The sequence below is a fragment of the Coregonus clupeaformis genome, chromosome 37 (genome assembly GCF_020615455.1).
Source record: "Coregonus clupeaformis isolate EN_2021a chromosome 37, ASM2061545v1, whole genome shotgun sequence".
Taxonomy (NCBI): Eukaryota; Metazoa; Chordata; class Actinopteri; order Salmoniformes; family Salmonidae; genus Coregonus; species Coregonus clupeaformis.
Window position 1 is genome coordinate 25,883,981 of NC_059228.1, and position 24,199 is coordinate 25,908,179.

General features: G+C 44.9%; 1 protein-coding gene across 1 annotated transcript in view; it reads right to left on the bottom strand.

The window, feature by feature from the left end:
• pcsk2 (proprotein convertase subtilisin/kexin type 2) overlaps window positions 1-24,199 on the bottom strand; it is a 94,396-nt gene that overhangs the window by 63,366 nt on the left and 6,831 nt on the right. Inside the window, exons 3-5 of the mRNA XM_041866442.2 lie at window positions 15,847-15,960; window positions 15,323-15,431; window positions 9,696-9,733 (exon numbers count right to left, since the gene is read on the bottom strand). Coding sequence (XP_041722376.1) covers window positions 9,696-9,733; window positions 15,323-15,431; window positions 15,847-15,960 — 261 coding nt within the window. The remainder of the gene's footprint in view (window positions 1-9,695; window positions 9,734-15,322; window positions 15,432-15,846; window positions 15,961-24,199) is intronic.

A 24,199-nucleotide genomic window follows, 5' to 3' on the forward strand; every position in this document is an offset into this window, starting at 1 on the left:
GTTTTCTGTAAGTCTTCACAAGGTTTTCACACATTGTTGCTGGTATTTTGGCCCATTCCTCCATGCAGATCTCCTCTAGAGCAGTGATGTTTTGGGGCTGTCGCTGGGCAACACGGACTTTCAACTCCCTCCAAAGATTTTCTATGGGGTTGAGATCTGGAGACTGGCTAGGCCACTCCAGGACCTTGAAATGCTTCTCACGAAGCCACTCCTTCGTTGCCCGGGCGGTGTGTTTGGGATCATTGTCATGCTGAAAGACCCAGCCACGTTTCATCTTCAATGCCCTTGCTGATGGAAGGAGGTTTTCACTCAAAATCTCACGATACATGGCCCCATTCATTATTTCCTTTACACGGATCAGTCGTCCTGGTCCCTTTGCAGAAAAACAGCCCCAAAGCATGATGTTTCCACCCCCATGCTTCACAGTAGGTATGGTGTTCTTTGGATGCAACTCAGCATTCTTTGTCCTCCAAACACGACGAGTTGAGTTTTTACCAAAAAGTTCTATTTTGGTTTTATCTGACCATATGACATTCTCCCAATCCTCTTCTGGATCATCCAAATGCACTCTAGCAAACTTCAGACGGGCCTGAACATGTACTGGCTTAAGCAGGGGGACACGTCTTGCACTGCAGGATTTGAGTCCCTGGCGGCGTAGTGTGTTACTGATGGTAGGCTTTGTTACTTTGGTCCCAGCTCTCTGCAGGTCATTCACTAGGTCCCCCCGTGTGGTTCTGGGATTTTTGCTCACCGTTCTTGTGATCATTTTGACCCCACGGGGTGAGATCTTGCGTGGAGCCCCAGATCGAGGGAGATTATCAGTGGTCTTGTATGTCTTCCATTTCCTAATAATTGCTCCCACAGTTGATTTCTTCAAACCAAGCTGCTTACCTATTGCAGATTCAGTCTTCCCAGCCTGGTGCAGGTCTACAATTTTGTTTCTGGTGTCCTTTGACAGCTCTTTGGTCTTGGCCATAGTGGAGTTTGGAGTGTGACTGTTTGAGGTTGTGGACAGGTGTCTTTTATACTGATAACAAGTTCAAACAGGTGCCATTAATACAGGTAACGAGTGGAGGACAGAGGAGCCTCTTAAAGAAGAAGTTACAGGTCTGTGAGAGCCAGAAATCTTGCTTGTTTGTAGGTGACCAAATACTTATTTTCCACCATAATTTGCTAATAAATTCATTAAAAATCCTACAATGTGATTTTCAGGATATTTTTTTCTCAATTTGTCTGTCATAGTTGACGTGTACCTATGATGAAAATTACAGGCCTCTGTCATCTTTTTAAGTGGGAGAACTTGCACAATTGGTGGCTGACTAAATACTTTTTTTCCCCACTGTATATACATAAAGGCAGGGTAAAGTGACTAGACATCAGGGTAGATCATAATAAGAGTAAGACTAAAGTACAGAGTAGCAGCAGCATATGAGTGTAAAATTGTGTGGAGATGTGTGTGTGTGTGTGTGTGTGTGTATGTAGTATATGTCAATGTTTGTGGGTTTTGTGTGAGTGTCAGTGTAGTGTGTGTAAGAGTACAGTATATACTGTATAGTCTTGTGAGTGTGCATAGAGTCAGTGCAATATATTGTCAATGCAGATAGTCTGTGTAACCATTTGATTAACAATTTAGCAGTCTTATGGCTTGGGGGTAGAAGCTGTCTCGGAGCCTGTTAGTCCGAGATCCGATGCTTTGCCGGACGGTAGCAGATTTAACTGTCTAGGCTTGGGTGGCTTAAGTCTTTGGCAATTCATCAGGCCTTCCTCTGACACCCCCTGACATAGAGGTCCTTGATGGCAGGGAGCTCGGCCCCACTGATGTACTGGGTAGCGCTTTGCGGTCGAAGGCAGTGCATTTGCCATATCAATCAGTGATGCAGCCAGTCAAGATGCTCTCGATGGTGCAGCTGTAGAACTTTTGGAGGATCCGAGGGCTCATGCCAAATCTTTTCAGCCTTCTGAGGGGGAAGAGGCGCTGCCGTGCCCTCTTCACGACTGTGCGGGTGTGTGTGGACCATGTTAAGTCCTTAGTGATGTGGACGCCAAGGAACTTGAAGCTCTCGACCCAGTCCACTACAGCCCTGTCGATGTGGATGGAGGCGTGCTCTCCCCTCTTTCTCCTATAGTCCACAATCAGCTCCTTGGTCTTACTGACGTTGAGGGAGAGGTTGTTGTTCTGGCACCACACTGCCAAGTCTCTGACCTCCACCCTGTAGGCAAGGGGTTCCCAAACCTTTTTCGTCCACGACCCCATTTTGATATCTGAAAATTATAGCGACCCCAACCATGTGAAAACCATTATGTAATTAACAGCCAATGTTAACTTTTTTATTTGGGGCTATGGCAGTCAATTGCAAAACAGTATTTCTGATTGTCTTCTCAACTCACGATCACATACTTTTAATGTGGGGCTATGACAGATGTGCGTGCTACAGGGCTATAGTAATTTAGGCAGGTTACCTTGGAGTTCTTGGGAACATGGACAATGGTGGTCATCTTGAAACATGTTGGGATTACAGACTGGGACAAGGAGAGATTGATCATGTTGAATCAACATGGAAAACTGAGTCATCAACATAAAGGAATTATAGATTTTATTTAACCTAAATCCAATGACATGGTGACAGATTTTCTTGATTTCCCATTGAATTCACGTTAGTTGACAACCAAATGTAAATCAAAACTAAATGTTGAAATTATGTCTGTGCCCAGTGGGTTGTCACTGTGTTTCCTCTGTTTTTATCTTAGACAATCTCTCTCTCTCTCTCTCTCTCTCTCTCTCTCTCTCTCTCTCTCTCTCTCTCTCTCTCTCTCTCTCTCTCTCTCTCTCTCTCTCTCTCTCTCTCTCTCTCTCTCTCTCTCTCTCTCTCTCTCTCTCTCTCTCTCTCTCTCTCTCTCTCTCTCTCTCTCTCTCTCTCTCTCTCTCTCTCTCTCTCTCTCTCTCGCTCTCTCTCTCATCTTCCTCTCTCCTTCAGCTCAGTCACATTCAAAAGCCCCTGTCTTTCTAATCCCCATTCCCCCTCATTTCTCTATTTGTAGCTTGTCTGTCTGCGTGGCATTCGTGACTCGTGGTTTTTTTTACAGAGCTGTGTGCCCAGACACCAGAGACACGAGGGAGATGGGGGTAAAAGTGTGGCGGTGATCATTAGGAGTATAGTGCTGAACCCATCAGATCATTCACCGGGCAGACTGGCTAGATCAGACCTTAGCGAGATACCAGCTGACATTTCCCAGTGAGGATATAGGGATGACTCAGTGAGGGACAAAGAGATGCCACTGCATTCTGCTGCTCTGCTGTATCAGCCGGGTGGAGCAGGTAACAAGGTGGTAACAAGGTGAAGAGAATGAACTCCAGCAGTGCGGCTGTAGTATGAGTAAGATTGTCTAGTGGAGGCTGGTGGGAGGCGCTATAGGAGGACGGGCTCATTGTAATAGCTGGAATGGAATTAATGTAACGGAGTCAAACATTTGTTTGATGTGTTTGATACCGTTCCATTTATTCCATCCCAACCACTACAATGAGCCTGTCCTCCTATAGCTCCCTCCCACCAGCCTCCTCTGCTCTGTATACAGCGAGGGTTGAGGCTGAAGGTTGGTGTTAGGCAAAAAGGTACTGGTGTTAGATGCTGGTGTTAGGGCAAACATGATGTGGTTTGGACTGATCCTTTGTTCACGCTCATTCTCATACTACTGTAAGCTGTAAAACATATGAACGGGTTCAAACAGGATGTAATGCTTACACATTAACTCAAATTGAGATTGGGAAGCTCAGCTTTGGAGACAGAGTATACATCAGCACAAAACGTACAGATCACTCAACATAATGACAAATACTTGGTGGTTGTATTCAAAACACTCACAAAAAAAAACACTTAGGACAGGCATAACTTAATGCGCTCCTAAGGTTTCCACTGGATTTCTTAAAATGCTACTTACATTTTAGCCGACGCTCTTATCCAGAGCGACTTACAGTTAGTGAGTGCATACATTTTCATACTGGGCCCCCGTGGGAAACGAACCCACAACCCTGGCGTTGCAAGCGCCATGCTCTACCAACTGAGCTACACAGGACTACTTTTGGGAGATTACAAAACAAACTTGATTGCAACCAAAAACCCACAAGAATAAACCAGGAGATCAGTTGATCTCTCGCTGTTACCGTGTCAAGTGATTATGATACTAGACAGCTACGTCTAGGTTCTCTACTCCCGCACACAATGAAATATCAACCTATCAGGAGTATTTTAAACCGTAAAAAAATTATACTTATTAGAGTATAAGAATATAGAAGTAGTAGGCCTATAATTCATTCAAACATTTCACCTTAAATGACAAAATAATATGTGTGCTTTTTGAAATAACTTTATTAGACTACATTTTCATTTAATAAAATAGATGATATAGACCTAACTCATCACGATTGACTTGATTTAATACACATTTCAAATATGGACAGTCTGGGATATTTTTACCCGATCTTGATAAGTAATGACCATACTATTCAACAACAACTTTATTTTTAAAGACAAGTTGTAATCAATGGATTACATAAATTGGAAACAAAAAATGATAATAAGAATAGGCTACACCAAAAAGTAGTGAACTGAGATCACCTGCGTGGGTGATTTTTCCACGTATTGATGGTTTAACGAGAGATTACCTTGTGTTAGTTCACTGGCCAATGTTCGTTGCATTAGGCCCCTTATATTATAGAAGGTCAAAGCCCTGCTTAGATTTTCAATCCCCTGCTGTATTGATTATTACCACAGCCTCAAATTAACTATGCACTAGACATGCTCTCATGCCTCTCTCAGAGTACCACTTATGATATTCTCATTATGAACAAAGGAAGGTCGTTTGATATTTAAAAAGTAAAAATATTCCAAAGCTTGGCCCGAAGCATTTGAATATCGAGTGTCCTTATATACCAGTTTGGAAACACACACTATGAAATTTGTTGTAGATTCATTTAACTCAATAGCCTACTAACTGATATTCTAAGTGTTAATAAAAATTGTGCTCTATGGTTCCTTATTAAAACTCAGATGTCATGAGTATCTTTACCACGACATCTTCGTCATGCAGTACTTGCCAATAAAAGAGACTCAGAATCCCTTAACAACCTAATAAAATACAGGCACACGCACACTAAAACACACACTGTACGAGATGAACCCTTGTGGTTACGTGACATCACCGTGCGTTGGCATAGTTATTTCCCTTGGAGGAAAGAAAGTCATCCTTGTACAATATAAAGACACAACGTCCAACAATAACCCAGTAACAACATCCCAACGCAACATCCCAGTGAAGATAGGGGCACTGGCAAACCTCCAGCTTGCTAGAGACTTCCCAGAGACTAGATAGGAGCATAAATCACATTGTCAAAAGTCCTTCAGATGATAACATTGATAACCGCTTTAAGTTACAGTGAGGGAAAAAAGTATTTGATCCCCTGCTGATTTTGCACGTTTGCCCACTGACAAAGACATGATCAGTCTATAATTTTAATGGTAGGTTTATTTGAACAGTGAGAGACAGAATAACAACAACAAAATCCAGAAAAACGCATGTCAGAAATGTTATAAATTGATTTGCATTTTAATGAGGGAAATAAGTATTTGACCCCTCTGCAAAACATGACTTAGTACTTGGTGGCAAAACCCTTGTTGGCAATCACAGAGGTCAGACGTTTCTTGTAGCTGGCCACCAGGTTTGCACACATCTCAGGAGGGATTTTGTCCCACTCCTCTTTGCAGATCTTCTCCAAGTCATTAAGGTTTCGAGCCTGACGTTTGGCAACTCGAACCTTCAGCTCCCTCCACAGATTTTCTATGGGATTAAGGTCTGGAGACTGGCTAGGCCACTCCAGGACCTTAATGTGTTTCTTCTTGAGCCACTCCTTTGTTGCCTTGGCCGTGTGTTTTGGGTCATTGTCATGCTGGAATACCCATCCACGACCCATTTTCAATGCCCTGGCTGAGGGAAGGAAGTTCTCACCCAAGATTTAACGGTACATGGCCCTGTCCATCGTCCCTTTGATGCGGTGAAGTTGTCCTTTCCCCTTAGCAGAAAAATACCCCCAAAGCATAATGTTTCCACCTCCATGTTTGACGGTGGGGATGGTGTTCTTGGGGTCATAGGCAGCATTCCTCCTCCTCCAAACACGGCGAGTTGAGTTGATGCCAAAGAGCTCGATTTTGGTCTCATCTGACCACAACACTTTCACCCAGTTCTCCTCTGAATCATTCAGATGTTCATTGGCAAACTTCAAACGGCCCTGTATATGTGCTTTCTTGAGCAGGGGGACTTTGCGGGCGCTGCAGGATTTCAGTCCTTCACGGCGTAGTGTGTTACCAATTGTTTTCTTGGGGACTATGGTCCCAGCTGCCTTGAGATCATTGACAAGATCCTCCAGTGTAGTTCTCGGCTGATTCCTCACCGTTCTCATGATCATTGCAACTCCACGAGGTGAGATCTTGCATGGAGCCCCAGGCAGAGGGAGATTGACAGTTCTTTTGTGTTTCTTCCATTTGCGAATAATCGCACCAACTGTTGTCACCTTCTCACCAAGCTGCTTGGCGATGGTCTTGTAGCCCATTCCAGCCTTGTGTAGGTCAACAATCTTGTCCCTGACATCCTTGGAGAGCTCTTTGGTCTTGGCCATGGTGGAGCATTTGGAATCTGATTGATTGATTGCTTCTGTGGACAGGTGTCTTTTATACAGGTAACAAACTGAGATTAGGAGCACTCCCTTTATAAGAGTGTGCTCCTAATCTCAGCTCGTTACCTGTATAAAAGACACCTGGGAGCCAGAAATCTTTCTGATTGAGAGGGGGTCAAATACTTATTTCCCTCATTAAAATGCAAATCAATTTATAACATTTTTGACATGCGTTTTTATGGATTTTGTTGTTGTTATTCTGTCTCTCACTGTTCAAATAAACCTACCATTAAAATTATAGACTGATCATGTCTTTGTCAGTGGGCAAACGTACAAAATCAGCAGGGGATCACTGTAGTTACATTATCAAGTGTAGGATGTCTGTCTAAACGATGCATAAGAGGCGCTAAACAAATTAGTTCCGGCTCTACCTGACATCTGGTGCCCTTTGATAATGGCATCATATTATAATGACGACAATGGCACCGTAGAAGTCCCTACACACACACATGTGCACGTACACACACGAGTACATACAGTGCTATCGTAAAGTATTCAGACCACTTGACTTTTTCCACATTTTGTTACTTTACAGCCTTATTCTAAAATGTATTTTAAAAAACAAAAAACGAATCAATCTACACACAATATTATTCCTCCAGACATGACGCTTGGCATTCAGGCCAAAGAGTTCAATATTGGTTTCATCAGACCAAAGAACCTTGTTACTCATGGTCTGAGAGTCCTTTAGGTGCCTTTTGGCAAACTCCAAGTGGGCTGTCATGTGCCTTTTACTGAGGAGTTGCTTCCTTCTGGCCACTCTACCATAAAGACCTGATTGGTGGAGTGCTGCAGAGATGGTTGTCCTTCTGGAAGTTTCTACCATCTCCACAGTAACTCTGGAGCTCTGTCAGAGTGACCATTGGGTTCTTGGTTCCAAACTTCTTCCATTTAAGAATGATGGAGGCCATTGTGTTCTTGGGGACGTTCAATGCTTCAGAAATGTTTTGGTACCCTTCCCCAGATCTGTGCCTCGACACAATCCGACACAATTCCTTCGACCTCATGGCTTGGTTTTTGCTCTGACATGCACTGTCAACTGTGGGACCTTATATAGACAGGTGTGTGCCTTTCCAAATCATGTCCAATCAATTGACTTTACCACAGGTGGACTCCAATCAAGTTGTAGAAACATGTCAAAGATGATCAATGGAAACAGGATGCACCTGAGCTCAATTTCGAGTCTCATTGCAAAGGTTCTGAATATTTCTGTTTTTAATATTCAATAAATGTGCACAAATTTTAAAAACCTGTTTTCGCTTTATCATTAAGGGGCATTGTGTGTAGATTGATGAGGAAAAAACTAATTTAATCAATTTTAGAATAAGGCTGTAACGTAACAAAATGTGGAAAAAGGGAAGAGGTCTCAATACTTTCCGAATACACTGTATAAACGTGCGCTCTTGCACATACTAATGCAGACCAATCAATAGTGGCTGATTGCAGTGTTTGTAGTCTTCTGGGAAATAGGAATAAATAAACCAACAACAGCTTCGGCCCTGGAAGAGAGTGAAGATTATCAGCCTCCTACACACACACATACACACACACACACACACACACACACACACACACACACACACACACAGGAAGTGTATAGCACTAAGTCAGTTTTAGATCGTTACACAGCGTGATCCATCAGCCCAGTAGAGCATGCTTGTCCTGCATCACCCTGACTGCCACGCTCACGATGGGCTATTTTGGGGGTAAGACTCATCCCTCTTCACAGGCAAGAATCACACACACAAACACACACACACACACACACACACACACACACACACACACACACACACACACACACACACACACACACACACACACACACACACACACACACACACACACACACACACAGGCATCACACAGGAACCACATATCTTATTATGGCTTGAAGCCTTGAAGCTGAATAGAACTGCACACAGTATCAGGCTCTAAGAAATCAAGTATCCTGGCCTATCTTAAATAATTCCCTTTTTTCCAATTTCCTCAGAGGAAATAGTTTACATTTAATCATCTCTCTCTCCTTTCCTCTCTCTCCCTCCCTCTCTCTCCCTCGCTCTCACTCTCTCCCTCTCCTGCCGTCTCATCTTTCACCTTCTCATCTCTGAAGCTCTGAAATCTTTCCAAGATGGGAGGAAAGAGAAGAGAGGAGAAGCAGAGATGGAGGGATGGAGGAAAAGCTGTGTGTGTGAGTGTGTGTGTGTGTTTGTGTGTGTCTAATTGTGTCCCACTACACAGATGCAGCATAGCCTTTCAGTACTGTTCATTACTGTGTCTCTATGAGAGAACACATTACTGGATGGTGCTGTGTTTCAAAAGACATGACTGGTTTCCTGTCTCAGTATTGGGCACCGTGCTGTAAACGCTTCTGTCAGATCCGATAACATTCAAAGCTCTCACTATCAGTCAAAACAACAGCCCTTTCAGGATTTCAGCAGTTGGCCATTTCTGTTTAACACTGAACACTCAGCTTATTGAGTACATACTCCGTAGATGTTCACTAGTACTGCAGTATTAATAGTCAGAGTTAAATAATATATTTTGTAATGTGAGTTCCTTACTTTTACTCCTTAGTCTTTTCCCTATTTCTGGCCAGCAACACTTGAAGTCTTTTGAGGTGTTATTATCAGTATTCTGGAGTTGGAATCTCACATTATGTGGCGCTAGCTACCCTGGCATTATCTGTACCAGTGACAGATCGGCCTGTCATCCCGCCTGCCACAGTGCTGTACGCATTAACATTAAACAGCTTGGCTGGCCGGATGCCTGTCTCCCCGTCCTCCAAGGATACAAGGAGACTTGCCAACCATGAAGGAAACTTGGAATACACCTGCCACTGGCACCGCCACTGGCACTCAACAACAAACCTGTGACAAGTGTCATTTCGAGGCCTGATTTTATTTCAAAACAACAATACAGGGAATTAGAGGAGAGGATTGTGAAATGAGAACAAAGATTAAGCACTTACGTAGTTTGATGCAAGATCTGGGTGGAGATAGTCGATCCCTGAAACATAATTTCAACAGAAATTAGTGAGGTAATGCTACACATTTTTCTTCAAAGGAATGTAGGTCTTGATGGAGATTTGGACTTTTATAAGAAAATCGCAGCCAATAAATGGTCACTTATTTTACGTTGTGCTTATTACATTCTAATGTCGAGCTGGTCAGTACTTCTACATGTCATTTATTCAAAAGGTATTAAGTTCATTAACCACATGTAGATACCTTGTCGTCATGAACTATAATTAACCACATTAATAAGTGGATGACTAATACCTTTAAATGTACTGTATATTTCTAATTGACACATACTGTATTTGTGTTTAGTGAGTCTGCCAGATCAGAGTATTTTTACTTAGCTCCTTAACACCACTGGCTGCAGGGTGTAAATCAGGGGTATCAAACATACAGCCCCTGGCCCGCGAGCACCTTCAATGAGGCCCGCGGGTGGTTTGACAAAAATAAAATAAATAACAAACTCAATCTACTGTACATTTAAATTACTAAAACCAAATCGAAACTGTGTAGAAATTATAGTGGATCTACATTATACAGTGTCTTCACTCTGTCCAGCTGTCACGTACACTCCCACTCCCCCTCTCCGGCGCTCGACGTCGCCGGTCTACTAACCACCCGTCCTGGCAACCCATCCTTTCGCACACCTGGAAACCTTCATTACGCACACCTGCGCCTCATTAAGCACACCTGGACTTCATCACCTCCCTGATTACTTCCCCTTTATATAGCACTCCGTTGTTATCACCCACCAGGCAATATTGTTTATGTTTCCATGTTTAGACGCTGTTCTTGTTTTGTATCGTTCAGTTTTCTTCGTCATTAAACTCACTAACTGCACTTGCTTCCTGACTCCCTGCATCTACGTTACAGAATATTGCTTCACAGAATGGAAGCAGCAACCAACCGAGACATCTCCCAGATGGTCAGCGAACAGGGAGACCTACTTCGCCAACACCACGATCAGCTGGCGCAACTGGGGACGGCGATGGATGAGGTCCTCCGTGTTCTTCAACATTTAGATCTTCCACAAGGGGCATCACCCCCAACGAGCGGAGGATCTTCTACCATGAGTCGACCCAGCGAGCCAGCACCCCAGACCATTCAGCAGTCTGCCCAGGTCAGCGATGCCCGTTTGTCCCTTCGAGACAAATATGACGGGACTCCATCCAAATGCCATCGCCACCACCGAGAGTACCAAGGTTGCCACGTTTATTTCCCTGTTGACTGGGCGGGCGTTGGAATGGGCTACGGCCGTCTGGGAGAGAGGAGAGGAGGAGCTGGGTTCCTATGGGAGGTTCATGGCTCTGTTCAGAGGAGTCTTTGATCATCCACCAGAGGGCAGAGAGGGGGGTGAGCGCCTACTCCAACTACGGCAGGAGGACCAGAATGAGCCGGCGCTCCGCACCTTATTCAGAAGACGATTGCGTGAGGAGGTCCAGACGGAGCTGGCATGTCGAGACAACACCCTCTCATTGGACGCGGCGCACCGCACCTTATTCAGAAGAGGATTGCGTGAGGAGGTCTAGACGGAGCTGGCATGTCGAGATGACACTCTCTCATTGGACGCACTCATCGCGATCGCCATCCGTCTGGATAACCTCCTTCGGGAGCGTCGGCACTCCCATCGCCTCTCTCCCTCCTTTGTTGACCCATCTGAGTCAGAGCCTGAACCCATGGAGGTAGGTGCCACACGCCTCCCAGCGGCTGAGCGACGCCATCGGAGACAACCGGGGCTCTGTCCTTATTGTGGCCAGGAGGGATACCAGCTTCAACGGTGTCCGTTACGTTCTAACCCGAGAGCCACTAGAGCAGAGGGACAGTCCAGTGATCATCCGTCTCCTGGGGTAGGTGTGAGTATTCCATCATCTTCACTCTCCACCAAACCCTTCTTAGTACCGATTTCACTAGCTGGCTGTCCCTCATCTGTTGTTTACACAGCTCTGTGGACTCCGGTGCCGCGGGGAATTTTATTGACCAGGCCCTTGCCTCCTCCCTGATCATAACATCATACCCGCTCTCCTCTCTGTTTCCGGTTCAAGCACTGGATAACAGACCACTGGGATCTGGCACAGTCACACACATCACAGCACCACTCACCATCACCGTGGGACCCCTGCACCAAGAAAGCCTCCCCTTCCTCATCATCCAGGCACCTGTACACAAAGTCGTCCTCAGCCTCCCGTGTCTCAAACTCACGACCCCACCATCTCCTGGCCGAGGATGGAGATTATGGCCTGGGCACCCGGATGCCGGAAGACCTGCTTTCCCTTACCTTGTGGTTCCACGTCGGTTGAGAGTCCTGTGGACTTCCTCATCGCCCCTGGGACTTTACCAATCGACCTGCTAACAGACTCTGCGCCTCCGCGCAGCCGCATCTACCCCTTGTCGGTGGCTGAAACCAAGGCTATGGAGGAGCACATCCAGGAGGCTCTCCAACAGGGTTTCATATGCCCATCCACCTCCCCTGCGTCGGCTGGTTTCTTCTTCGTGGCCAAGAAGGAGGGGGTCTTCGTCCATGTATTGACTACAGAGGTCTCAATGCCATCATCACCAAGTACTACTTTCGCCTCCCGTTGGTGCCGGCCGCCATTGTACAGCTCCGTGGGGCCCAGTTTTTTACCAAGCTGGACCTGCGGAGTGCCTACAATTTGATCTGCATCCAGGAGGGGGATGAATGGAAGACGGCCTTCAGCACGGTGTCTGGGCACTACGAGTACTTGGTGATGCCTTATGATTTAGCCAATGCTCAGTCGGTGTTCCAGGCATTCGTGAACAAGGTGCTTCAGGACATGCTTGGGCGCAAGGTGGTCATGTATATTGACGACATCCTGATCTACTCGGCCACCTTGGAGGAGTATATCACCCACGTCTGGGTAGTCCTGGGACGCCTCCTGGAGAAGCTTCTGTACGTGAAAGCGGAGAAGTGCCAGTTCCATCAGGTCGCCATCTCCTTCTTGGGATATCGGATCAGCCTGCTGGGAGTGGTTATGAAGGAAAGGAAGGTATATGCAGTCAGGTCATGGCCAGTCCCAACCCCCATAAAGGGACTACAACGTTTTTTGGGGTTTATCATATATTACCACCGCTTCATCAGGAACTTCAGCTCCATCGCCTCTCATCTCACCTCTCTCCTCAAAGGTGGTCCCCGTAAGTTGGCGTGGAATCCTGCAGCTGATGAGGCCTTCCGCCTACCCATTGCTGAAACACCTAGACCCTACCCCTTCGTGGTGGAGGTGGACGCCTCAGATTTGGGTGTGGGGGCCGTCCTGTCACAACATCAAGGTAATCCACAAAAACTGTATCCATGTGCATACTACTCAGAAAAACTATCCCCTGCAGAGGAACTATGACGTCGGTGATCGGGAGCTCCTGGCGGTGAAGTTGGCATTAGAGAAGTGAAGACACTGGCTGGAGGGTGCCACGGACCCGTTTCTCATCCTCACCGACCATCGGATCTTGGAGTACATACTGACAGCGAGGAGACTGAACCCGCGCCAAGCAAGGTGGACCTTTTTCTTTACTAGATTGAACCTCGCCTTGTCATACAACCCAGGTTCAAAGAACATCAAAGCCGATGCCCTGTCCCGACTCCACGATTTAGGAGAGGTTCCTGTCCTGAGTGGTCCCATCATACCGCCCTCCCGAATTGTTGCCCCTGTGCTCTGGGACATAGATGTGGACATCCGCCAGGCTCTGGAGAAGGAACCCGCACCGGCTACCTGTCCTTCGGAGTGCACCTACGTTCCCAAAGAGGTAAGAGATCGGCTTTTGACCTGGGCGCATACATCCCTTGCCGCTGGACACCCAGGTATCACTCGCACCACTCAATCCATCTCCATTAAGTACTGGTGGCCCACCTTGGAGCAGGACATCTCCCGCTATGTAAACTCCTGCTCCGAATATGCCCAAACCAAGTCTCCCCGGAATGCACCAGCAGGGAAAATGTTGTTACGTTACAGTCCTATTCTAAAATTGATTAAATTGTTATATTTTTTCTCATCAATCTACACACAATACCTCATAATGACAAAGCAAAAACAGGATTTTAGACATTTCTGCCAAAGTTTTACTGAACTATTACATTTACATAAGTATTCAGACCCTTTACCCGGTACTTTGTTGCACCTTTGGCAGTGATTACAGCCTCGACTCTTCTTGGGTATGACGCTACAAACTTGGCGCATCTGTATTTGTGGAGTTTCTTCCATTCTTCTCTGCAGAGTCTCTCAAGCTCTGTCAGGTTGGATGGGGAGCGTCGCTGAACAGTTATTTTCAGGTCTCTCCAGAGATGTTCGATCGGTTTCAAGTCCGGGCTCTGGCTGGGCCACTCGAAGCCACTCCTGCGTTGTTTTGGCTGTGGGCTTAGGGTCATTGTCCTGTTGGAAGGTGAACCTTTGCCCCAGTCTGAGGTCCTGAGCGCTCTGGAGCAGGTTTTCATCAAGGATCTCTCTGTACTTTGCTCCGTTCATCTTTCCCTCGATCCTGACTAGTCTCCCAGTCCCTGACGCTGAAAAACATCTCCACAGCATGATGCTGCCACCACCATGCTTCAACGTAGGAATGATGCCAGGTTTCCTCCAGACGTGATGCTTGGCATTCAGGCCAAAGTGTTCAATCTTGGTTTCATCAGACCAGTGAATCTTGTTTCTCATGGTCTGAGTCATTTAGATGCCTTTTGGCAAACTCCAAGCGGGCTGTCATGTGCCTTTTACTGAGGAGTGGCTTCCGTCTGGCCACTCTACCATAAAGGCCTGATTGCTGGAGTGCTGCAGAGATGGTTGTCCTTCTGAAAGGTTCTTCCATCTCTACAGAGAAACTCTGGAGCTCGGTCAGAGTGACCATCGGGTTCTTGGTCACCTCCCTGACCAAGGCCCTTCTCCCCCGATTGCTCAGTTTGGCTGGGCGGCCAGCTCTAGGAAGAGTCTTGGTGGTTCCAAACTTCTTCCTTTTAAGAATGATGGCAGACACTGTGTTCTTGGGGACCTTCAAAGCTGCAGAAATGTTTTGGTACCCAGAAATGTTTTGGTACCCAGATCTGTGCCTCGACACAATCCTGTCTCGGAGCTCTACAGACAATTCCTTCGACGGCTTAGTTTTTGCTCTGACATGCACTGTTAACTGTGGGCTTTATATAAACAGGTGTGTGCCTTTCCAAATAATGTCCAATCAATTGAATTTACCAAAGGTGGACTCCAATCAAGTTGTAGAAACATCTCAGGGATGATCAATGGAAACAGGATGCACCTGAGCTCAATTTCGAGTCTCATAGCAAAGGGTCTGAATACTTATGTAAATAAGGTATTTCTGTTTTTTATTTGTAATAAATTAGCAAAAAAAACTGTTTTTGCTTTGTCATTATGGAGTATTATGTGTAGATTGATGAGGGGAAAATGTAATTTAATCCATTTTAGAATAAGGCTGTAACATAACAAAATGTGAAAAAGTAAAGGGGTCTGAATACTTTCCGAATGCACTGTATAAAGGTTTTAGCTCCAGCCCAGAACGACACTCCCAGTGAGGATCTCTATTAAGATAGTGATACAACTTAAACCTTAAGGCCAATACTGGTACCTACCATCGTCCATGATGGCTATTGTGATGCCTCTCCCAGTGTAGCCTAGTCCCCAAGCCTCAGCAACATTGAGGTCCAGTCCGGGGGTCCCATCAGCCTGGCCCGTGTTGACCTAATCAGTCACACAAACAATAAGGAGACAGGCCGTGACGCAGGACACCCAGCCGAGCGGACATTAGATAATTAGTCAACATGAAGGAGGATAGGGGGAGGAAGAGATGAGGTATGGGGGGGGGGGGTAAATGTCACGGATATGGCACTTTGCTGGGATCCTGCTGCGGAGCGTTTAATCTGTCAAGTGGAATGAAGGAAGGCACGTTGGCCCTGGCGGAAAGGAAAGTCACGCTTGCCAGTCTAGGGTAAACACTGGAGGAGGAGGCTAACATAAACAGGGAGATGAGATGGTGTGGGGAATAATGACTGGCCTAATGAGAAGACTTCATCTCCATACAAGGAGCAGCAGTGAATATGTCTGGGATCAGTTGTCAGTGAGTAAACAAGTATAATGGAGGCTGATGACTACTCACCAGATACCACTGTTTGCTGAATAGGGGGTCGGTAATTTTGATGTCAATTTCGTTGATGCTTCTGTAGCCTCGCTTCTGTCGGCCGAAACCCTCCTGGTCCAACACATTCTTTACCTGAGGAAGGAAACGGAAATATTACACCATTAGCCCTTTATATTGAGAGTAATCTGAATCAACTGACATGGAATCGTTTTAAGAAGGTAATACAATAGATTATTTAGCTATTTGATGTTGAATTTTAGGACCCCTTTAGGTATAAAAAAATATACACTACCGTTCAAAAGTTTGGTGTCACTTAGAGATTTCCTTGTTTTCGAAAGAAAAGCAATTTTTTAGTCTATTAAAATAACATAAAATTGATCAGAAATACAGTGTAGACATTATTTAAAAAACATTTGATAAAATATAGATTTTGGCCTTTACTACTAAAGCCCATAGAAACGCACAGAATAATACATTCATAAATGGCAAAAAGGACAGTAAAAAAATACATCATAAGAAACAAGGTTTTGAAGTGTCTGTCCTAAATCCAAGAGATATTTAAAAAACTCAGGAAAGATATATATAGATATATTTTTACACATATTTAATCCCTTTTTTTGGGTAAGGCACAAAACTACCTTCATACTTCCATTTGTTTTCTAATCCGGTACCGATTACCTTCAGACGAGTCCCGTTACACTTGTCGGGGTCGTAGAGTAAAACGGAAGAACACCATATATTTGTGAGAGTCTCCCCTTTCCATAGAGTGGTCATTATAGTTTGTAGGTCAGAACGGTCGGACGCTACAGACGTTTTTGTAAGAAGACCGATTTTTGGGATGTCTCATGGTCTGACAAACATCGCTCTAGCTCTGCCACCTTTCACCGCAGACCCGGAAGTGCGACACTGGCGGATGTGGTGGACTGAGACGCATCCAATACAAAAAACGAATACAGCGAGGGAAAAAAGTATTTGATCCCCTGCTGATTTTGTACGTTTGCCCACTGACAAAGAAATGATCAGTTTATAATTTTAATGGTAGGTTTATTTGAACAGTGAGAGACAGAATAACAACAACAAAATCCATAAAAACGCATGTCAAAAATGTTAGAAATTGATTTGCATTTTAATGAGGGAAATAAGTATTTGACCCCCTCTCAATCACAAAGATTTCTGGCTCCCAGGTGTCTTTTATACAGGTAACGAACTGAGATTAGGAGCACACTCTTAAAGGGAGTGCTCCTAATCTCAGCTTGTTACCTGTATAAAAGACACCTGTCCACAGAAGCAATCAATCAATCAGATTCCAAACTCTCCACCATGGCCAAGACCAAAGAGCTCTCCAAGGATGTCAGGGACAAGATTGTAGACCTACACAAGGCTGGAATGGGCTACAAGACCATCGCCAAGCAGCTTGGTGAGAAGGTGACAACAGTTGGTGTGATTATTCGCAAATGGAAGAAACACAAAATAACTGTCAATCTCCCTCGGCCTGGGGCTCCATGCAAGATCTCACCTCTTGGAGTTGCAATGATCATGAGAACGGTGAGGAATCAGCCCAGAACTACACAGGAGGATCTTGTCAATGATCTCAAGGCAGCTGGGACCATAGTCACCAAGAAAACAATTGGTAACACACTACGCCGTGAAGGACTGAAATCCTGCAGCGCCCGCAAGGTCTCCCTGCTCAAGAAAGCACATACACAGGCCCGTCTGAAGTTTGCCAATGAACATCTGAATGATTCAGAGGAGAACTGGGTGAAAGTGTTGTGGTCAGATGAGACCAAAATCGAGCTCTTTGGCATCAACTCAACTCGCCGTGTTTGGAGGAGGAGGAATGCTGCCTATGACCCCAAGAACACTATCCCCACCTTCAATATTGGAGGTGGAAACATTATGCTTTGGGGGTGTTTTTTGCTAAGGGGAGAGGACAACTTCACCGCATCAAAGGGACGATGGACGGTGCCATGTAGCGTCAAATCTTGGGTGAAAACCTTCCCTCAGCCAGGGCATTGAAAATGGGTTGTGGATGGGTATTCCAGCATGACAATGACCCAAAACACACGGCCAAGGCAACAAAGGAGTGGCTCAAGAAGAAGCACATTAAGGTCCTGGAGTGGCCTAGCCAGACTCCAGACCTTAATCCCATAGAACATTTATGGAGGGAGCTGAAGGTTCGAGTTGCCAAACGTCAGGCTCGAAACCTTAACGACTTGGAGAAAGTCTGCAAAGAGGAGTGGGACAAAATCCCTCCTGAGATGTGTGCAAACCTGGTGGCCAACTACAAGAAACGTCTGACCTCTGTGATTGCCAACAAGGGTTTTGCCACCAAGTACTAGGTCATGTTTTGCAGAGGGGTCAAATACTTATTTCCCTCATTAAAATGCAAATCAATTTATAACATTTTTGACATGCGTTTTTCTGGATTTTTTTGTAGTTATTCTGTCTCTCACTGTTCAAATAAACCTACCATTAAAATGATAGACTGATCATGTCTTTGTCAGTGGGCAAACGTACAAAATCAGCAGGGGATCAAATACTTTGTTCCCTCACTGTATCTCTATCTTAAACTGACGGATTTTGATGGGGATATCGACTCTAGGGGGTCTGAATAACTACCTCATCTCTGTAGTCCCCTGTAGCTCAGTTGGTAGAGCATGGTGCTTGCAACGCCAGGGTTGTGGGTTCGTTTCCCACGGGGGGCCAGTATGAAAATGTATGCACTCACTAACTGTAAGCCGCTCTGGATAAGAGTGTCTGCTAAATGACGTAAATGTAAAATTTACCTCACACGTACAATTATTTGTAAGGTCCCTCAGTCGAGCAGTGAATTTCAAACATAGATTCAACCACAAAGACCAAGGAGGTTTTCCATTGCCTCTCAAAGAAGGGCACCTATTGAGAGATGGGTAAAAAAAAAAAAAAGCAGACATTGAATATCCCTTTGAGCATGGTGAAGTTATTAATTACATTTTGGATGGTGTATCAATACACCTAGTCTCTACAAAGATACAGGCGTCTCTTTGAATGTTCCTGAGTGGCCTAGTTACAGTTTTGACTTAAATCGGCTTGAAAATAATCTATGGCAAAACTTGAAAATGGCTGTCTAGCAATGATCAACAACCAACTTGACAGCGCTTGAAGAACTGTTAAAACAATAATATGCAAATATTGTACAATCCAGGTGTGCTGTAGCTCTTAGAGACTTACCCATAAAGACTCACAGCTGTAATCACTGCTAAAGGTGATTCTAACATGTATTGACTCAGGGTGTGAATACTTATTGAAATGAGATATTTCTGTATTTAATTTTCAATAAATTTGCTAACATTTCTAAAAACATGTTTTCACTTTGTCATTATGAGATTTTTATTTATTTTCATTTTTTATCCATTTGGAATCAGGCTGTAACACAACAAAATGTGGAATAAGTCAAGGGGTATGAATACTTTCTGAAGGCACTGTACATCCCTAATGCCCTACCCCATCCAGTGGTGTCTCTAGTGTAGGGAGGGAGGGGAACGTCACATAAATCAACAGGCTAATTCTATTTGTCCCAGTCTGTGTCATCTGAATCATACAGGCCCTGCAGCTGGGGACGTGGGTCCCTACAGTACCACACAACACACACACACACACACAGCGATTTGAAAGAGGCTGTTTCAGAGGGTGTCCTAGCAGACAAAAGAACTCCCCAATTAGCCTGACAAAGTCCTTGCGTTTGTTCCCATCATCAAAGACACTTTGGGGTGGATCAAAGATACATCTGTGCTAGGATTTTTGACTAAAGAGCTTATTCACTGCTGCAACAGGGACACTTTTGCAAAAACAGGATCAACATCAGAGGGTGTTTTCTTTTCTTATGATTTCATAAAGATTTACAATGGTGTTTCTGAAGGAGAGGTTTGTTAATATCTGGGTTATATGGTCTAATCAAGATAAACTGACTGTGGACACAAACGGTATTCAAGATGAAAGGGAGACATTAATGAGGGGGCAGTGTGTTTCGCTGAAAGCAATGTAACTTAAGCCTATTTAGTATTAAAGCTAGAGTCCTTAATTGAAATACTAACAAAGGGACAACCCCGCCTCTGTTTTGGTAAAAAGCTGAGGGATGGGCCTGGAGAAATGTAACCACTCTCAAATTCATAGACAGAGCTATGGATTCAATGACTGACCATCCATCCATGTTATCAGAATTATAGTTTTAACTATGTTTTGAGGCTATTCAGTGTTTGTTTACATTTACATTGTTTACAAAGATTGCAGTAAAACAAGCTTATATTTTGTGTTTTGATGGGTATGACAGTTGAACCAAACTCACAAGGCATTTAGAAGTTATATTCTTCAAGAACCAATGGCATATATAATTCATGTATACATCCAAAAATGGATGTAGCAAAAATCCAAAAATCCCATTAGGAAATAATTGAACAGTCAAGCATAAAAAGCAGGTATCTCCACATTTGCAAATGTATTAAAATCCACATGCTTTTGTCTATCATTTACTGTACAGCAAAGTACACAACATAATCAAAAGAAAAGCTCAAGTCAATAAAATGGAGTCTGAAAATGTCATAACCAATATTGCTACATGAACTTGTAACCTGGCTTAATTTTATATTGGACCTCATCTAACGGATCAAAGCCTTGAATCCTCTCACTCTCCCTGTCCTTCTCAGCGACTCTGAGGCAGTTATACTAAGGTAAAGGTATAGCAATGAAAGATGAATCAGACAGCGACCAGAGCCAAATCAAGTGACTGTACAGTAATGCTTTATATTCTCTCTAGAGTCGGGCTACAGCCTCATTTCCAGACTGCAGAAGGGCTCTCTATCTGGAAGTTATTAGGGAGAGTAAAGAACCTTGGTCTACTTGTCACCAGCTGCTCAAGGACACTGTAATTTAGTTGGAACTCCTTGCTCAGAATGACTGGTACAGTACACTGTGCTGTCTTAAGATGAGCTCTTTAAATGTAGCTCTCTCCAGCTAATAGCTCATCCTCAGATGGAATTAACATTATTTTGCATAATGTCAAGGTAATTTCCCATCACGGCGCTACTATTGAATTCCAAAATCTTTCAACTCCCTTTACAGGCTTGACTTAAAAATATAACATATTGCAGCTAGTGGCTCAATTTTGCCAAAAAGCAATTCAACCACAGCTAGGTTCAAATCAAATCAAATCAAATTGTATTTGCCACATGAGCTGAATACACAGGTGTAGACATTACCGTGAAATGCTTACTTACAGCCCTTAACCAACAATGAAATTATTTTTTTATTAAAAAGTAAAATAAAACAACAACAAAAAAGTGTTGAGAAAAAAAGAGCAGAAGTAAAATAAAATAACGGTAGGGAGGCTATATATACAGGGGGGTACCGGTGCAGAGTCAATGTGCGAGGGCACCGGCTAGTTGAGGTAGTTGAGGTAATATGTACATGTGGGTAGAGTTAAAGTGACTATGCATAAATCATTAACAGAGTAGCAGCAGAGTAAAAAGTTGGGTTGGGGGTGGGGGGGGCAGTGCAAATAGTCCGGGTAGCCATGATTAGCTGTTCAGGAGTCTTATGGCTTGGGGGTAGAAGCTGTTGAGAAGCCTTTTGGACCTATACTTGGCGCTCCGGTACCGCTTGCCGCGCGGTAGCAGAGAGAACAGTCTATGACTAGGGTGGCTGGAGTCTTTGACAATTTTGAGGGCCTTCCTCTGACACCGCTTGGTATAGAGGTCCTGGATGGCAGAAAGCTTGGCCCCAGTGATGTACTGGGCCGTACGCACTACCCTCTGTAGTGCCTTGCGGTCGAGGCTGAGCAGTTGCCATACCAGGCGGTGATGCAACCAGTCAGGATGCTCTTGATGGTGCAGCTGTTGAACTTTTTGAGGATCTGAGGACCCATGCCAAATCTTTTCAGTCTCCTAAGGGGGAATAGGCTTTGTCGAGCCCTCTTCATGACTGTCTTGGTGTGTTTGGACCATGATAGTTTGTTGGTGATGTGGACACCAAGGAACTTGAAGCTCTCAACCTGTTCCACTACAGCTCCGTCGATGAGAATGGGGGCGTGCTCAGTCCTTTTTTTCCCCCTGTAGTCCACAATCATCTCCTTTGTCTTGGTCACATTGAGGGAGAGGTTGTTATCCTGGCACCACACGGCCAGGTCTCTGACCTCCTCCCTATAGGCTGTCTCATCGTTGTCGGTGATCAGGCCTACCACTGTTGTGTCGTCGGCAAACTTAATGATGGTGTTGGAGTCGTGCCTGGCCATGCAGTCATGGGTGAACAGGGAGTACAGGAGGGGACTGAGCACGCACCCCTGAGGGGCTCCCGTGTTGAGGATCAGCGTGGCAGATGTGTTGTTACCTACCCTTACCACCTGGGGGCGGCCCGTCAAGAAGTCGAGGATCCAGTTGCAGAGGGAGGTGTTTAGTACCAGGATCCTTAGCTTAGTGATGAGCTTTGAGGGCACAATGGTGTTGAACGCTGAGCTGTAGTCAATGAATAGCATTCTCACGTAGGTGTTCCTCTTGTCCAGGTGGGAAAGGGCAGTGTGGAGTGCAATAGAGATTGCATCATCTGTGGACCTGTTGGGGTGGTATGCAAATTGGAGTGGGTCTAGGGTTTCTGGGATAATGGTGTTGATGTGAACCATGACCAGCCTTTCAAAGCACTTCATGGCTACAGACGTCAGTGCTACGGGTCGGTAGTCATTTAGGCAGGTTATCTTAGTGTCCTTGGGCACGGGGACTATGGTGGTCTGCTTGAAACACGTTGGTATTACAGACTCAGTCAGGGACATGTTGAAAATGTCACTGAAGACACTTGCCAGTTGTTCAGCACATGCTCTGAGTACACGTCCTGGTAATCCGCCTGGCCCCGCAGCCTTGTGAATGTTGACCTGCTTAAAAGTCTTACTCACATCGGCTACGGAGAGCGTGATCACATAGTCATCCGGAACAACTGGTGCTCTCATGCATGCTTCAGTGTTGCTTGCCTCGAAGCGAGCATAGAAGTGGTTTAGCTCGTCTGGTAGGCTTGTGTCACTGGGCAGCTTGCGGCTGTGCTTCCCTTTGTAGTCTGTAATAGTTTTCAAGCCCTGCCACATCCGACGAGCGTCAGAGCCGGTATAGTACGATTCAATCTTAGTCCTGTATTGACTCTTTGCCTGTTTGATGGTTTGTCGGAGGGCATAGCGGGATTTCTTATAAGCGTCTGGGTTAGAGTCCCGCTCCTTGAAAGCGGCAGCTCTACCCTTTATCTCAGTGCGGATGTTGCCTGTAATCCATGGCTTCTGGTTGGGGTATGTCCGGTCACTGCGGGGACGACATCATCAATGCATTTATTGATGAAGCCAGTGACTGATGTGGTGTACTCCTCAATGCCACTTTTTTATTAACCGAGTCACTGGTGCTTCCTGCTTTAGTTTTTGCTTATAAGCAGGAATCAGGAGGATAGAGTTATGGTCAGATTTGCCAAATGGAGGGCGAGGGAGAGCTTTGTATGCGTCTCTGTGTGTGGAGTAAAGGTGGTCTAGAGTTTTTTTTCCTCTGGTTGCACATTTAACATGCTGGTAGAAATGAGGTAGAACGGATTTAAGTTTCCCTGCATTAAAGTCCCCGGCCACTAGGAGCGCTGCCTCTGGATGAGTGTTTTCCTGTTCACTTATGGCCTTATACAGCTCATTGAGTGCAATCTTAATGCCAGCATTGGTTTGTGGTGGTAAATAGACAGCTATGAAAAATATAGATGAAAACTCTCTTGGTAAATAGTGTGGTCTACAGCTTATCATAAGATACTCTACCTCAGGCGAGCAAAATCTCAATACTTCCTTAGTATTTGATTTTGTGCACCAGCTGTTGTTTACATATATACACAGACCGCCACCCCTTGTCTTACCGGAGTCAGCCGTTCTATCCTGCCGATGTAGCATATATCCCGTCAGCTGTATGTTGCCCATGTCGTCGTTCAGCCACGACTCGGTGAAACATAAGATATTACAGTTTTTTTATGTCCCGTTGGTAGGATAACCGTAATATTAGGTCATCTAATTTATTTTCGAATGATTGAACATTGGCTAATAGGATTGATGGAAGAGGCAGTTTACTCGCTCGCCATCGGATCCTTACAAGGCACCCCGACCTACGTCCACGATATCTCAGTCTCTTTCTCCTGCGAATGACAGGGATTTGGGCCTTGTCGGGTGTCTGTAGAATATCCTTCGCGTCCGACTCTTTGAAGAAAAAATCTTCGTCCAATACGAGGTGAGTAATCGCTGTCCTGATATCCAGAAGCTCTTTTTGGTTATAAGTGACGATGGCAGAAACATTATGTGAAGAATAAATTACAAATAACACGAAAAAACACACATAATAGT